The sequence below is a fragment of the Octopus bimaculoides genome, chromosome 3 (assembly GCF_001194135.2).
Source record: "Octopus bimaculoides isolate UCB-OBI-ISO-001 chromosome 3, ASM119413v2, whole genome shotgun sequence".
Classification (NCBI taxonomy): domain Eukaryota; kingdom Metazoa; phylum Mollusca; class Cephalopoda; order Octopoda; family Octopodidae; genus Octopus; species Octopus bimaculoides.
This window is the reverse complement of record NC_068983.1, coordinates 101,847,054-101,862,833: the sequence shown is the minus strand read 5'-3', so window position 1 is coordinate 101,862,833 and position 15,780 is coordinate 101,847,054. Positions and strand designations below refer to the sequence as shown.

The 15,780-nt window shown below is 34.6% G+C and overlaps 1 protein-coding gene across 1 annotated transcript in view; it reads right to left on the bottom strand.

The window, feature by feature from the left end:
• Window positions 1–725: 725 nt before the first annotated feature.
• The window catches only part of LOC106867394 (activated CDC42 kinase 1), a 31,154-nt gene continuing 16,099 nt past the window's right edge, over window positions 726–15,780 (bottom strand). The window contains exons 8-12 of the mRNA XM_014912257.2: window positions 7,967–8,061; window positions 7,178–7,272; window positions 5,863–5,959; window positions 4,695–4,777; window positions 726–4,487 (exon numbers count right to left, since the gene is read on the bottom strand). Of these exons, the coding sequence (XP_014767743.2) occupies window positions 2,443–4,487; window positions 4,695–4,777; window positions 5,863–5,959; window positions 7,178–7,272; window positions 7,967–8,061 (2,415 nt within the window). The 3' untranslated portion in view covers window positions 726–2,442. The remainder of the gene's footprint in view (window positions 4,488–4,694; window positions 4,778–5,862; window positions 5,960–7,177; window positions 7,273–7,966; window positions 8,062–15,780) is intronic.

Below are 15,780 nucleotides of genomic sequence, written 5' to 3'. Positions count from 1 at the left end.
GTGACTAGGCTATAGCCGACACTGCCAGATATTTTGAGCATCTCTGCAGTGATTCCTGATGGGCTGGGGGCTTTTCCTGTCTTCATACTCTTAATTGTTTTATCTACCATGGTACTGTCAACTCAGATAGCTGGTCCCTCTGTTGGGTCGACATACGGCAGACCCTCTTTCTCCCATTCATTCTCTTTATTAAGCAATCTATTGTAGTGGCTTCTCCAGACCTCTTTCTTTGCAGCCTCATTTAGAGCAAGCGTACCATCATCCATGCGAACACATTTCTCTCCTACTACATCACTATTCTCTCTCCTACACTGTCTTGCGACACAAAATACCTCAAGTCGAAATATATATACACACACCACACAGATGTGTGTGTGTGAGCATGTGTGTCTGTCCCACACCACTTGTTGGCAACTGGTGTTGGTTTAAGTACCCTGTAACTTAGCTGTTTGGTACAAGAGATCAACAGAATAAGTATCAAGCTTAAAAGAAAAGTACTGGGGTCAATTTGTTTGACTAAACCCTTCAAGGCAGTGCCCCAGCATGAATGCAGTCCAATGACTGAAACAAGTATATGATAAATGACATAAATATATATATGAATAATTTTAAAAAATCATAAACAATAAACATTCACAATCAAAATACATCAATGGTAGATTTTGTATGAAATTATATTACGAACATTTTGTCTCATACCAAATATAGGAAAGAAAATCTTTAAAAAACTTTTCTACATACAATTTTATTGTCGCTGTTATTATTATTAATATTATCATTTATTATTCTTGTTATTGTACAATTTATCTGAAATATCTTCCTCTCCAGCTGGAGACTGCGGCTGGGCGGTAGGAAAAGAAAGAATAGGGATTGGACAATTCACATCTCAGATTACTAAGTTAAGGTTTGTGATGAACTTCCCAGAAATTTACAGTTTTCAGCTTTTTTTTTGTAAAGGGGACTGAGATTCTTAAAAGATAAATAAACTGAACACACATTCACACACAAGTGGATGTGTGTGTATGCATACGGAAAAAAAACTAACTATAAATAGATGTGTTTGTGTGTCTATGTGTAAATATATACATTCATACACAAACTTACACACACATACATACACACAGACACACATAAAATCAATTTTGGTCAGGTTAATACATTTATATATGGCTACTATCAACAATAAACAACATACAAGCTTTCTATCCTTAACAGTAGCACATTGTCTGTTGGGTATTTTTTCTAATATGTCTAAAATATTTCTAGTTACCTTAATCATAGGCTCTAACTAGAGTATGGGGAATAATGCTATGGTCTCCCATTTGCTTCAGTTTCATAAGAAATAGCCCCTTAATGCCCACACACAATATTCTTCAAATATATATATATATATATATATATATATATATATATATGCATATATATATATACATATACATATTTTATACAAGGAAGTTGAGTAACCTAAATAAGCATTTGTTTCTATAAGTCATTACGATCATGGCCATTAACAGAAACAAATGCTTATTAAAGGTAAAGTCATTTGTGTTATATGCCTTGCATTACATTTCTATTTGACAAAATGTTAAGGACAAAATACTGCTTATTTTCAAAAGTGGACACAATGCATCTAGAGGTCAAAACTTAGATCAGTCTCTGATTCTGCACAACTCAGTAACCTATTCTAAATAATATATTCCATTCTAATAGAAAAGCAAAGAACTGCACTGATATTTGTGTATGTGGTGTTGTGTGAATATACTTTAGAAAATAGACTGCAAGAAAAAAAAAATTTATGATCTTTATCAAAGGGACGGCTATGTAAGCTAAATGGTAATATATGGACTGCAAAACAGAGGAATAAGGTTTGATTCCAGTTTGCAAATTTACTTATTATTCTGACATCAACCAATGAGATGAGAGTGAAGTGATGCAGAAACACCAAACTGATTCATTTAATTCAAATCCTCAATCTCTACTTTCACATCCTACAATTATCATGTATGAAGGGTGTCAAAATAATTATGGTAAAGGTATTCCAAATAGGATACTAGATTCTTTCCAAAAATAGGAGAGTTATTCTTTCAAAGACAAGCGAATAAGTTAGAGGTTTCCAAAACTTGTCTTTCTTGCTAACAGTGTGTTGTTTCATTAGCATAGCTGACGAGCTGCACATAAAAATACATGCTTTGATGTGTACATCAATGCATACAAGTACTTGCATACAGTAGCTCATGTTTCTGATAGTGTGAAACATATATGAACGCATATGTTTATATAGTTATGTATGCAAATATGTAAATGTGCATGTAAAATACATATGGCAAAAATACACTGCTTGAATTTCTGTCAGGCCAAAGGAAGAGAACGAAAGAACTTCCATGGTGAAGAGATGTGTGAGCTCAAGTAGATTTCCATTCCTTTCATAACCTAAAACATAGCTTATACATTTGACTCACACTGAATTTTATGTTTATATCCTACCCAAAGTAAAGAGCTTGCTTTCTCAAGATCCCACTGCATACTCTTTAATAGGCTCTCACACTGTTCACGAGATGTAAGACCCAGTCGGAAAAGCTGTTCTACTTTCAGATACCGAATGGCACCATCAACATCCCACTGGCATTTACAGAGTGCTGCATGACATTCCTCATCAGTAACTCCCAACACTTTATTCTGAACTTGGTAGACTTTCTCCTGAGGAGAAGACATTCCAAAAGTTTGTTTGGGAGAGGAAGATTGGTGAAGAGAAGAGGAATGTTTTTGTATTGAGCTGACTTTAGAGTGAGACTGGTATTTTGTGCTGTTACTGTTCTGTTTCAATTTTGGAAGGTGGCTTGGAGCAGACATTGATTTTTGCTCAAGAGTAATATATGAGGATGGGCTAGAGGTTGTAGATGAAGATGATGCTCCATGCTGCTGAGATGAAGACACAGTCAATGTGGAGCAAGTTGGTGTGCTGGTAGCTGTGATATTTTGGTATTGTAAAGAGTGGTCTTCTTTGTCAGAGGAAGACATTGAGTCAACTTGAAGACCACCAACAGCAAATGGTTTGACTTCAGCAGTATTACATTGCGTGGGCTTTGTATCAGTCTGTCGTGGGGGAATTAGAAAATAGTGTGTGTGGCTCAGTTGTTTGCCATCCTGTTTCACAGGATAGATGCAAGCCTTCTGAGGAAGGCTTACAGTGTGTTGATTACGTTCACAGCCTGAAGGTCTATGACAACCCTCCTCCCCATCATTGTCATAATCCCGACGGGGTAGAGGGGGTGGTGGTTCAACTCTGGGTACTTCATTTTCAAACTCCTCATCAGAATCAAAAGAATCAAATGAATCCGACGACCACGTATTTTCCTCCTCCATAGACTGAGTTAGTTCTACCTTTTGTACAGCTTCAAACCTTTCACTGTTGACTGGAGGACAGTTGCCATAAATTGAACTAGAGGTGTCTTTTCTCACCTCTTCTCTGGGGACTTCATCATATAATGGGAATGGATTACCATGGGAACTTGCAGCAAGTTTATTAATCACAGGTGGCGGTGGAGGTTGTTCTTGTGGCACTTCATCATACAATGGTGGTACACCTGAATTATGAAGAACTCTATTATTCTTATCTGATCTACTTACTGATAGGTCACTCAGTGCATCATTTAACCAATCAAATGCTTTATTAGTTTTTACGGACTGCTCACTACTCTTGGGGGAAGTGGGGCTGACATTTCCATATAAAGCATTATTGCAAGGTTCTCCAGCTGACATTCCATGATACACTGATGTTGCTTGAGCATCTTGAAGGCTGGATCCTGACTTTTTCGGGGATACATGGTTGATTTGTTCTTCACATGGAGGCAAAGAATAGTATAATGAATAAGAAGAAGGAATGAAGGATGCTTGTCTGGTTGAATTTTTTGATTGAATGTTAGAAAAACATGGAGTTTGATTTGGAATTTTGGGTTTGTTATTCACAGTAGTTACATTTGTAGAGGTAGAAGGACAGGAAACTAAAGCCGGAGATATATCTTCATGGGATTCAAAGTTAAAATTTGAAAATCCTTGTGATGTGAGAGAGCTACTTTTGACATATTTTTTCAAGTTTGAATCCAGTTCAAATGGATCTGTTGATTTATTAACATCTAGCAGTGCTCTGGGCAAGTGGCCCTCAACAGAGTCATTGGCATTATCCCGAGTCAGTAATGAATCAAAAAGGGATAAAGAATTTTGAGAGGCTCGGCAAGGAAGTGGGGTTTTTAAAGATTCACATTCATTTTCCAAATCAATTAAAGGTTTTTCGTCTGTTTCAGCCTGTTGTTTTGGAAGATGAGATGTTGTTTTTGATTTAAAATTTGGCGTAGATGGTAATGGCACTGGCTTGACAGATGATTGTGTTGCTTCTTTCACTGGTGAATTTAGTTTGACTGAATCATCTTTCAGTTTTGAATAATTAAAGTGGCGCCCAAGATTTAAAGATTGGTAAGCAAACTGGCCTCCTGTAGAATAAAGAAAAAAAATGTAGAGTAGAAAACAATTAGGGTTGAATTACATATATGTACAACTAAATATAAAGTAAAAATAATCATGCAGAAAATAGTGTGTGTGTGTGCATGTGTGCATGCAAACACGTGTGAACAAATATGATGGCTAAAAATTATTAAGTTTATGAGGTGTAAATGAAATAAAGAAAAACTCACGCTTACTCCTATCGGGTAAATTTGTTGGTTCTACTTGATTTGGATCACCATGGATGTCTTCAGGTTCCATTGGATTACGTAGGTAAACTCTACAATAGCAAAGAAATAACCCAACAATAAAATGATTCACCAAATAAAACCTTAGATGATCTCATAATTTAAACCTGAAACATTAGTGTTGATGCATTTTCTAGTGACTTCAATTCAAATATATTTTACTAATGACAACTAAACATTGACAAATGACTCTTCAATTTTTGGACGAGTGCATGGTAAGTAAATATTTCTTCGTCTTTTAGTAGATTGGCTGAATCATTAGAGTGGGAAATAAAATGTTTTGTGTTATTTATTTCAGCTCTTTTCTTTGTGAGTTCAAATTCTGCCAAGGTTAACTTCATCTTCTATCCCTTTGGAGTCCATAAAATAAAGTCAGCTACAAGGAATGATGGAATCAACTAAGCCCTTTACTTTGAAATTGTTGGCCTTGTGTCAAAATTAGAAACAATTATACATCATTGTTAATCAATATAAATTTGTAACATAGTTGGCACCTTATTTTGAATAAATTTAGATTATAAAAGACAAATTCAATGATAGTAATTACAATATGTGTGTATAGAAGCCGAGGGAGTTTTTAGCTTATCTTGGCAGCTCAACCTGCTGGAATAGTAGCTAAATCTAACTGAAACCACACACCTTAAAAGGAGAAGGACACACCAGATAATGAGATTATGGATGCACTTTGTCAAAATAAAAGAGGAGGTTGCCATAGCTGGAAGATCTTTGATCAGAGATTTGCTCAATCATGGTTGGCTTGAGGATAAACAACAACAATAACAGCATATGTATCTGGAGCTAACAAGAAAGGTTAAGCCAATGAATCATGTCTTTACAAGGTTCTTGACCTACAAAAACAGCAGCTAAATCTCCATCCAATCATCTCTTACTATCATCTTAAAAAAGAGAGTCACTGAATAATCTAGTCTTTGATACACTTATGAAAGAACAGGTTAAAGATAGCTGGACTGCCCTTGTTCATTGGTTTGTTGGATCAGGACTGAACTGGAGTTTCAATAAGATTCATTTTGTTGCAATTGATACTGTGTACAATTAAAGAGAGATCAAAATTATTGATATAAAATCCTAAGGCCACAATAAAAATAACTTGACTTACTCATCAATAGAAACAGGATTGCCCCAAAAGTTGCCACTAACATCAACATGACCAGTGTGGATAAAACTGTTCTTCAAGGGTTTGCTGATGTCTTCACCTAAAACAAAGAAGAATAACAAATAAATAGTTTTGAATAATATGATCTACAACTAAATATTAAGTAGCAACAGATGAGTGTAGCAGAGACAAACTATATAACAAAACTTTGCAAGTCAGTCCACAATGATATTCTACATGGTAACCTACAACCATAACCCATGACATTTTGTATGACAACATACAAATTCTATGTATGACAACACACAAATAATAAAGACTAAATTCATAATCTACAATCATTAAAAACATCCTTAAAACAAATACGTAAATAAAATAAACATAGATAAAATATCAGTTGTTACTATATTAAAACAGAGCCAAAACATCTGAAGAGAGTTGATAGTAAATCAATTCTACTTCATCAATGATAGCCTTTTACAGAAATTTAAACTTGATTTCAGTTACAGGCCAACATTTTCTGTTATTGTCTCAAGTGGTTTGACAATTCTAGAGACATTCTAGAGACAGTAAATATTTTTGACGATTTAACTAGAAACAAAAGTATCACATTAAAACATGTGAAATTGTTTCTAATTGTGTTATTGGCACTACCTTCTAACCTTAGGTACAGTATCTCTACATTATCTAACTAACAATAGATATTGTTATCACAGTCTACCTATGAAATAACTACCATATCCACATAAGGATGAAAATATATAGTTATTTTGACACAAATACATTCAGTCTACCTAACTAATAACAAATAATGTAACCACATTGCAATTCATTCCAATGTCTGAACTGGCAGTACCATTCTATGCCGAAGTGCATTAAAACAATTAAGAAAACAGCTTCTTTTTAAACTTTTTAAGTAAAAAAAAAAGAGACAATTTTGATTCGACAAATTTATCCCAGCTCACTGGGATAAGATTAATGCTAAACAGCATTTATTGCTAAATAATATTACTGTTATTACTATTAAATAGTATTACTATTATTTTAAGTTATAAAATGTTGGGATAATAACAGTGTTTTTTAGGTTAATTGTTTAAAATCAGATTGAGGACTTTAAGTAATACATAGATATCAGTGGAGAATATTCTTGGGAAAAAAAAAAGAAAGAGAAAAACAATTTACAAAGCTTAAAAAATCTTTTATTACTCCAGTTAAATGAAAGTATCAATTTAGTGTCCAAGAGCCAGTTGGCTACATTATCATAACAATTTCTTTTCCCCACCTTCTCCTACCCAATAAACAGAACAAAGTGAATTACCAGCCAGTCTTCTTTGAGGATTCACTAAATGTCTTGGAAACATGCCTAATTCACCAGTTCTTTTATTCTGACCTTTCCACCAGAAATTCTCTGACCTGTAATAAGATAAATTGAAGATACTTGCAAACAATAGAATTTTTATAAAATTTATAAGGTAAAGAGAAAAAGCTGTTGCTCATAATTGCTGTTCTCCAATTTCAGCTTGTAGACTTTTGTTTTATGAGAAAATACTGACATAAAACAGTGAATGAAACAGCAACAGTAATTTTGATTTTTATATAGTATGAAATAAAAAAAAAAATCCCTCCAGTGTATCTGATTCAAGTGCTTACTTAAGAGTATGTTCTGCTAAAGGCATTCAAACATCAAATTATTTTCAGTACAAAATGTTTTAGTTCTACAATTAACCATAGTTATTACAACTGGAAAAAGTAGAGATAATTTTTGTCTTTTTTAAAGATGTGAATTAATAATGTGTCTGAAAGTTTCTCTTTCAAAGATAGATTTACTTTATGCACACAATAAAAAAAGATTGCTAAAATGAAATTCAGTAAGCTAAAGAGAGAATCAAAAAAAAAAAAAAAAAAAAAAAAAAAAAAAAGAATGAAAATGCTGACAGTAAAGTGAAGCAAGTTGCTCTAATCTATTTTACCATACCAGTAAATATGTATCATGAGGATTTGGTTTTCCAAGAATAGAAGATATTAGTTTTATAAACAGAGAGGGTAGTAGAAGTCAAATAACTCAAGAATTTTGCTTCAACATTTAAACATTAGAAGCGTTTCTTACCGTCCTTCTACCACAACAATATGGTCATTTTCTTCAATTTCTAATTTGTCCGGTTCAGAAAAGTTCTGTGTTGCTTTCATTTCTTTGGGCCTAACCTAGAAAAGTATAGGAGGAAATATGTAATTATTTTATGAAATAACTACCATCTCCACATAAGGATGAAAATATATAGTTATCTTGACACAAATACATTCAGTATGGTGCCAACATCATGAGAGATTTCAAATTATTTATGCTTAGTAAATTTTCTACTTGATTTTAATACCATGTTTGGGTCAGTATCTTTTCATCAATGCTTACAATAAGATAAAAATGTTGCTGATATCGCATGACATTTCATTACCAAAAGAGAAGGTTCATATAATGAACTATAAAAAGTTATAAGAATTTTGTCAGCCACTTTAAGTATTTGGTTACAGGCCAAAATCTTGGGTTTACATAAGTTTTCTTCATGGTACATTGATAGAAAGCAATTCTTTCCAAATGGTTTTTTAGGGCCCACCATGAAACACCTTCAACATTTCTTCAGAGAACAATCCTGCCCATAACATCAGAACACTACTTTGCAGCACATTGTAAATATTATCAAACCCAAACCTCATTGGACATGAAACAGAGACACATACACATACCTCCTTTATCTCACACACACACACACACACACACACTGACAGAGGCAAATATAACCATGAAAGATGTGGTTCACAATATTTTGCATTTTCTGAAAAGTATAGTTGATTATGTACCATCATTTATATCAATGGTTCTCAACCAAGGTTCATAGGGCTCTTGGGGTTCCATATAAGATTTTGTTGTTAAAATTTGTGCAATAAACTGGTTATACTTCTACAATACACAAAATATTTTAACAATGTTTTTATACAGTTCTTAATAATATTTGATTATAAATATATAACAAAATTTTTAAAACTTCAAATGTCTATGAAGGTCCACCCAAGTCAAGTAGGAATCAGAGGGGGTCCATAAGTAAAATGTAGTCAAGAACCACTGATTTCCATACTGGAAATGGCTGACAGTTATTAGAATTTGGGATCTGACAAAAATCAAGGATTTAGATTTCTAGAAAGTTGGTATTCCTGAAAATCATTTAGACCAAAAATACAAGAAAGAGAGACTCTAGCATTGATGCAACTGATGGTTATTTAAGTCTGCACACTAAATATAACAGAAGATGATAGAAGTATTTAAAACCACTTTTGCCTTTTGTGCATTCTGTAGAGGAAGGTTTTGAGGCACTTTAATAGATCTAATAAGATTTGTCATTAAAGAGCTAGGAAAAAGAAATATCAATGCTGTCAAACCAGTTTAGATGTTACATCCAAGGAAACTAGTGATAGCACTATATAACATTTATTTAAGCTGAATTTATGAACTCAATACATGGTGTAGGCATCAAAATAAATTGTTGTTGATTAATCCAGGCCAACTCTGATTGAACAGGTATATGATTCAGCCATGACAACAGGAATAAATGTATCTATCCTTTTCTAAGATGGTAGAATGTCATGTAAAGCAATTTAACTGTTATTTCTAACAGGTGAAGAAACTACAGAAAGGCTCCCTTCAAGGTTCATCACAATATTTTGAAAGCTGGTTCCACTGTACTGTAACTTACGACTCACAGTAATATTGATCTTCGAGAACATTAAAACATATTTCCATCCAACATATACATGTGTATCTTTACATGCACAGAGTAACAACAGCTCCAAAATTCAGCTAATGTCTATGAAAAAAGGATAATTGCCTCAACACCAATTCCTCTACAGCCAGAAATCAATAACAACCAGTCACTCAATGATGGATACTTTAGACTGCAAAAGATCAAGCAATTGACAACATGTTTGAGTAGAGTGTATAGAAACTATCCTATGAGTGTAGATATCAGTAACTAGGTCATGGGATTTCCATAAACACCTTCAACATTTCTTCAGAGAACAGTCCTGCCCATAATATCAGAACACTACTTTGCAGCACATAAACTTACCCTGTAAATATCATTAAATCCAAACCTCATCCGACATGAAACAGAGACACATACACATACCTCCTTTATCTCACACACACACACACACACACTGACTGACTGACTGACTGAGGCAAATATATTGAGAAAGGAAAAGATAGAAAATAACTAGGAATGAAGAAGAAAGAAAGAAAGAAGGAAGGAAAAAATTGTTATGTATGTGAGTTATTTGGGACAGGAGCAAGCTATGGCAAAAATTAGAGGTTAGAATGTCTCTGAGCCTTCTTCATGTTCAGGTGTAAGTAAGAAATATAAACCAATTTCCTTTTTAGTTATTTATTTATTTGAATCAACATAACTAATATAAAAAAAGAAGTAATGACAGTCTTGTGTTATTGGGTATAAATGCATCTTATCTTTTACTTGTTTCAGCCATTGGACTGTAGTAATGCTGGAATTCTAGGACATTGTCTTGAAGGCGAACAAATCAATCCCAGTATTTATTTTTTAAGTCTGATACTTATACTTTTGGTCTCTTTTGTTGAACCATTAAGTTATGTGAACATAAACAAACCAACACCACTTGTCAAACAGTGGCAGGGGGCAAACACACACACATACACAATGGGCTTCCACACAGTTTCCATCTACCAAATTTGCATTCACAAAGCATTTGTCAACCCAGAGTAAAAGTAGAAGACACTTGCACAATGTGTCATGCAGTGGGACCGAATCTGAAATCATGTTTACAAAGCAAGCTTCTCAATCCCACAGCCATGTAAGAGTATGTTACAGACATAAAAAACAAATGAATGAATGAATAATGATTTATGAAGAAGTGAAGTGCAATATCTTTTTCATATATGTTAGTGAAAGGAGAAGGGACAAGGCCCATGATTGTTGCTTTTCTCCTAGACTAAGGAGATGATAAAGCTGATGTACATAAGAATGACAAGAATGGAGAAAGAGCCAGGTGTTTTCTTCAAATGTTCAGATACTTGCAACAGATTAAACATCACAAAAGCTACCTAAGGAGTAGTTGGTAGCATTACACTGAACATTGTTTAATAGACAAAAAAACGTTTTTTATGGTTTAATACATGAATAAACATTATACAGAATGACTGGGGAAATGGCCAGGGATACCTGTGGCATAAAGATGAGTAAAGTAGATGCTAGCACAATGTCATGAATCTGAATTTTAATCAATTAAAATGTTAGTGCTCACTCTACTAAACATAGTATTATGGTTTTCAAAAATGATCGATAAAATTTTTCTGAAAGACTATTGATGGCCTGCATTGGAAAATGTTGATTAAAAGGAAAAGGGAAAAAATTGAGATAGGTTTGTGTACCTTGAAGAATGAAAAATAATGTTTCTAGTAGGGCCCTTTTTTCAAGAATATAGGAAGGAATTCTTAAATCTTTAAGCCTTAAAAATTAACACTTTTAGTTTTCATGAGGCTTCTAATGACCGAAGTTTAGCCCCAAATCAATCTTGATCAAACAGACCTGTGATCAAAACTTGTTCAAAAGACTGTCAGAGCTGACCATCTCTTCCTTATTTCTCACAGACCACTTCAAACTACACTGTCTAGTGTGTCATTTTCTGTTTTTTTAAGGGTGTGATTTGAGATTATGATGCTATTTCCAGGAAGTTCAACAACTATTTAGAAGTTGGCTCGTCTCTTAGTCATGACTTGAAAAAGTTAAATATGAGTAGGCAGTCTTTAAAAAAAATGTTCAAAGCATATTTAAAAAGCAATAGAGAAAAAAAGAATGGAATAAACGTGAGAAGATGATCAAGTAAATGAATAAGAGAGAAGAGGCAGAAAGGAGGTAGCAACAACAAATAAGGTTGGAATAACTAAATAAATATTGTTGTTGGCACTCCGTCGCTTACGACGTCGAGGGTTCCAGTTGATCTGATCAATGGAACAGCCTGCTCGTGAAATTAACGTGCAAGTGGCTGAGCACTCCACTTAAAGTAGTTCTCGGGGATATTCAGCGTGAAACAGTGTGACAAGGCTGACCCTTTGAATTACAGGCACAACAGAAACAGGAAGTAAGAGTGAGAGAAAGTTGTGGTGAAAGAGTACAGCAGGGTTCGCCACCATCCCCTGCCAGAACCTCGTGGATCTTTAGGTGGTTTCGCTCAATAAACACTCACAACGCCCGGTCTGGGAATCGAAACCGCGATCCTATGACCGCGAGTCCGCTGCCCTAACCACTGGGCCATTGTGCCTCCTACTAAACTAAATAAATAACACCACAGAAAGTTAATAACTTGGCAAAGGTAAGAAAGATGATGAAACGAAAGTTGAAAATAAAATATATAAGTCAATAAAATGTCAAATTAAAATAGAGAAAAAAGAAATGACAAGTAGAGCTATATTTGATATATACCACCACCTTCATACTTATACATGATTAACAGAAGTATTTAATTGTAATATTGTGAGTAGATTTGATAGACAAAACTAAAAGAAACTCATCATATATGTGTGTGCACGCGTGTGTGTGTGTTACTGTCTTCTTGCCTTGATATCATATGACAGCCATCAAGCTGTAGAACATCTGACTTAACAAATTCTGTCTAACTCATGCAAACATAAGAAAAGTGGATGTTCAAATGATGATGATGATGATGATAATTGTATGAAAAAAGTTATGTGGTTAGCATTTGAATAGATTTTGTATAATTAAGCTAACAGCACCATCTGAGCGTGATCATTGCCAGAGCAGCTGTCTGGCTTCCGTGCTAGTGGCACGTAAATAGCACCATTTGAGTGTGATTGTTACCGGCGTCGCCTTACTGGCACTTGTGCCGGTGGCATGTTAGATAATCATTTGAGCGAGGTTGTTGCCAGTGCCGCTGGACTGGATCCTGTGCAGGGGGCATGTAAAAAACACCATTTTGAGCATGGCTGTTGCCAGTACCACGTGACTGGCCCTCGTGCCAGTGGCACGTAAAAGCACCCACTACACTCTCGGAGTGGTTGGCATTAGGAAGGGCATCCAGCTGTAGAAACTCTGCCAGATCAGATTGGAGCCTGGTGCAACCATCCGGTTCACCAGTACTCAGTCAAATCGTCCAACCCATGCTAGCATGGAAAGTGGACGTTAAACGATGATGATGATGATGATGAATTATTATAGCTACTGATATATAAAAGAAATTTTGTTATTGTATGTGAAAGAATTTCTATTACATTTTGGGTTTTATCTTTTTATCTTTTACTTATTTCAGTCATCATGCTGGGTACCACCTTGAAATATTTAGCCAAACAAATTGTCTCTAGTACTTATTTTTAAAGTCTGGTGCTTAAATCTCTTTGTCTCTTGCAGCTTCCCATCCATATATACTACAATACAGAAAATTTAAAAGAAAGAAAGCTACATATATATGCAGGAACTTTTTATAGTCTTTTTAGAAATAACTCCACTAGTGCAACGTAGGTGTCTAGTTTGGTTTTTATGTTGCCATATGTGTTAGATGAGAAAAGACCACAACAAATGGCAAGATGCTGCAAGACCTATTCAGGCCATGGCAGTTTGAAAAAATGTAAAAAAACATGAATAACTTAATTAGTGCTTGGGGGTAAATAATGGTGATGGTGCACTAAATAATAAAGAAAATTTAGATGAAGAAATCATAAGCAATAATAAAAAAAATTATTAAGAGAGGAGAAGAGAAGGTGAGGGTGAGAAATAAAGAAGTATATATACTCCTTCCAGAAGATAAGGTTTTACTCATCAGCAGATGCCCTTTGACAGAGTATAGTCTTCTTGTAAGTGGTAATTTTGCATCCATTCTCTTGACTTTTGCTTGTCTTAATTGATTTTCTTATACTTAATCTTATTCTTTTACCATTTCAGTATTTCCCATTTATTTAATAGGATATGTACTTGGGTAGCTAGAGTTTATATACATTAATATGTGTCTCTGCTCCATATATGTCTGCTTGTAAAGTCTACCCACTAAAGTATTACTGCTGTTACTTCAACTTTTATTGTTCAAATTTATACAAAATACCAATTTTATCTCCTGTAAAGTTGCTGTACTAAATAAGTCACATTTCTTTCTGTTAGTAATTTAGTTTCAGCTGTTGATCCGTACATACTAACCATGTTGCCTTTCATGAAAACTGTTTGCAACTTCACTTGCGGTTGTGTTCAAATAATGGTTTCAAATTTTGGCACAAAGCCAGCAGTTATAGGAGACGAGGCTACTTATTTTATCAATCCCGAAAGGATGAAAGGTAAAACAAAACTCAGTGGAATTTGAGCTCACAACATAAAAGCCAGGAGAAATGCTCACCATGTGAGCTGCAGAATGTGTTTAAATAATATACACATTTAACTGAAATAATTACAATTATGGGCAATACAGTTTAGCAAAACCCCAGGACAATATGTATCAGATAATGTGTTTCTTACTCTATGTCCAGAACACACAGACCAACCAATGCTTTTAACATCACTACTTCTAACTGACTAACAATATAATCATATATAATGAGCATTAGGCTTACAGTTGCCCAACAGAACAACCCATATATGTTTCACACAAATAGAAAGTATCAATAGATAAATTTATGACACTGTTACATATTGATTTTAATAAACTTCATTAAAAATACAGTTATAATATCCATACACTGGTTTCATGAATCAATATCATTACTGACATTACCTTTTGGAGTCGATAAAATAAGTGCCAGTTGAACACTGGGGTTTATGACTTACTCCCTCCCCAAATTGCTGCCCTAGTATTAAAATTTGAAATCAATGTCATTACTGACAGTTCACTCACCTATCATTAGCCCATGCTAGTTCATACATGCTATACATCACCCAACTAAAACGTTGAACTTTTGAGCAATATTATATTTACTTGAATCCAAGTATAAGTGTGATGATATTTTTTTCTGATAGTTATGCAAGCGACAATAAGTCCATCCCCATGTAAATTCACCTTTAGGTGCAGGCATGGCTGTGGTTAAGAAGTTCATTTTACAATCACGTGGGTTTGGGTTCAGTTCCACTTTGCAACATAATTGGTGTCTCGTGAGTGAATTTGGCAAATAGAAGCTGTATGGAAACCAACAAAAAGCCAAAGTTACTATTTTCTATTTGGTTTATGTACCAGTTCAAACCTATGCATGGATGTTGGGTAATGACCAAAAGAGTACAATTGCACATATAAGGAGCTGAAATGAGGTACTTCAGAAGGACCTCTGGAGTAATGTTACTTGACAGAGTGCATAGCTTGGAGATTAGGGAATCACTCCAGGTTGAGATGCTTCCTCTCTTGATTGAAAAGTCACAGCTCCAGTACTACAAACATTTAATTAGAATGTCACACACATAAAAAAAAAATCACAACACAGGTTCTTTAAGCCAACTGACAGAGGACTAAGTGGTAGACCAATAACACAGATAATATCAATAGTCTAAATGAGTAATGCTTGGAAATCCATCCAGAAAGTGTAATGACAGTTGCTTCTAATAGGACCCTATGGAGGAAGTGTCAGAAGATTCTATCCCCACAACGATCCCAGGAATAGTGGGCAGAGAAAATGGATAGAGTTAGCTCTGGTACACCATCACTGTCATCTTTATTTTCATCTCCCCTATTACTACTACTCACCCTCATAATGTAGGATAGACACGTATCTCCTCTATAGAAAGACACCTGTTCTTGTCTCTCAATCATGCTTTAGCCTCTTACAACTGATATAAGGCCATTCCCCCTCCCTAATACCCCACCCACTTAGTTATGGGTTTTTTTTTTTCCTTCCTGTTCTTTTCTGACTGGTAACTT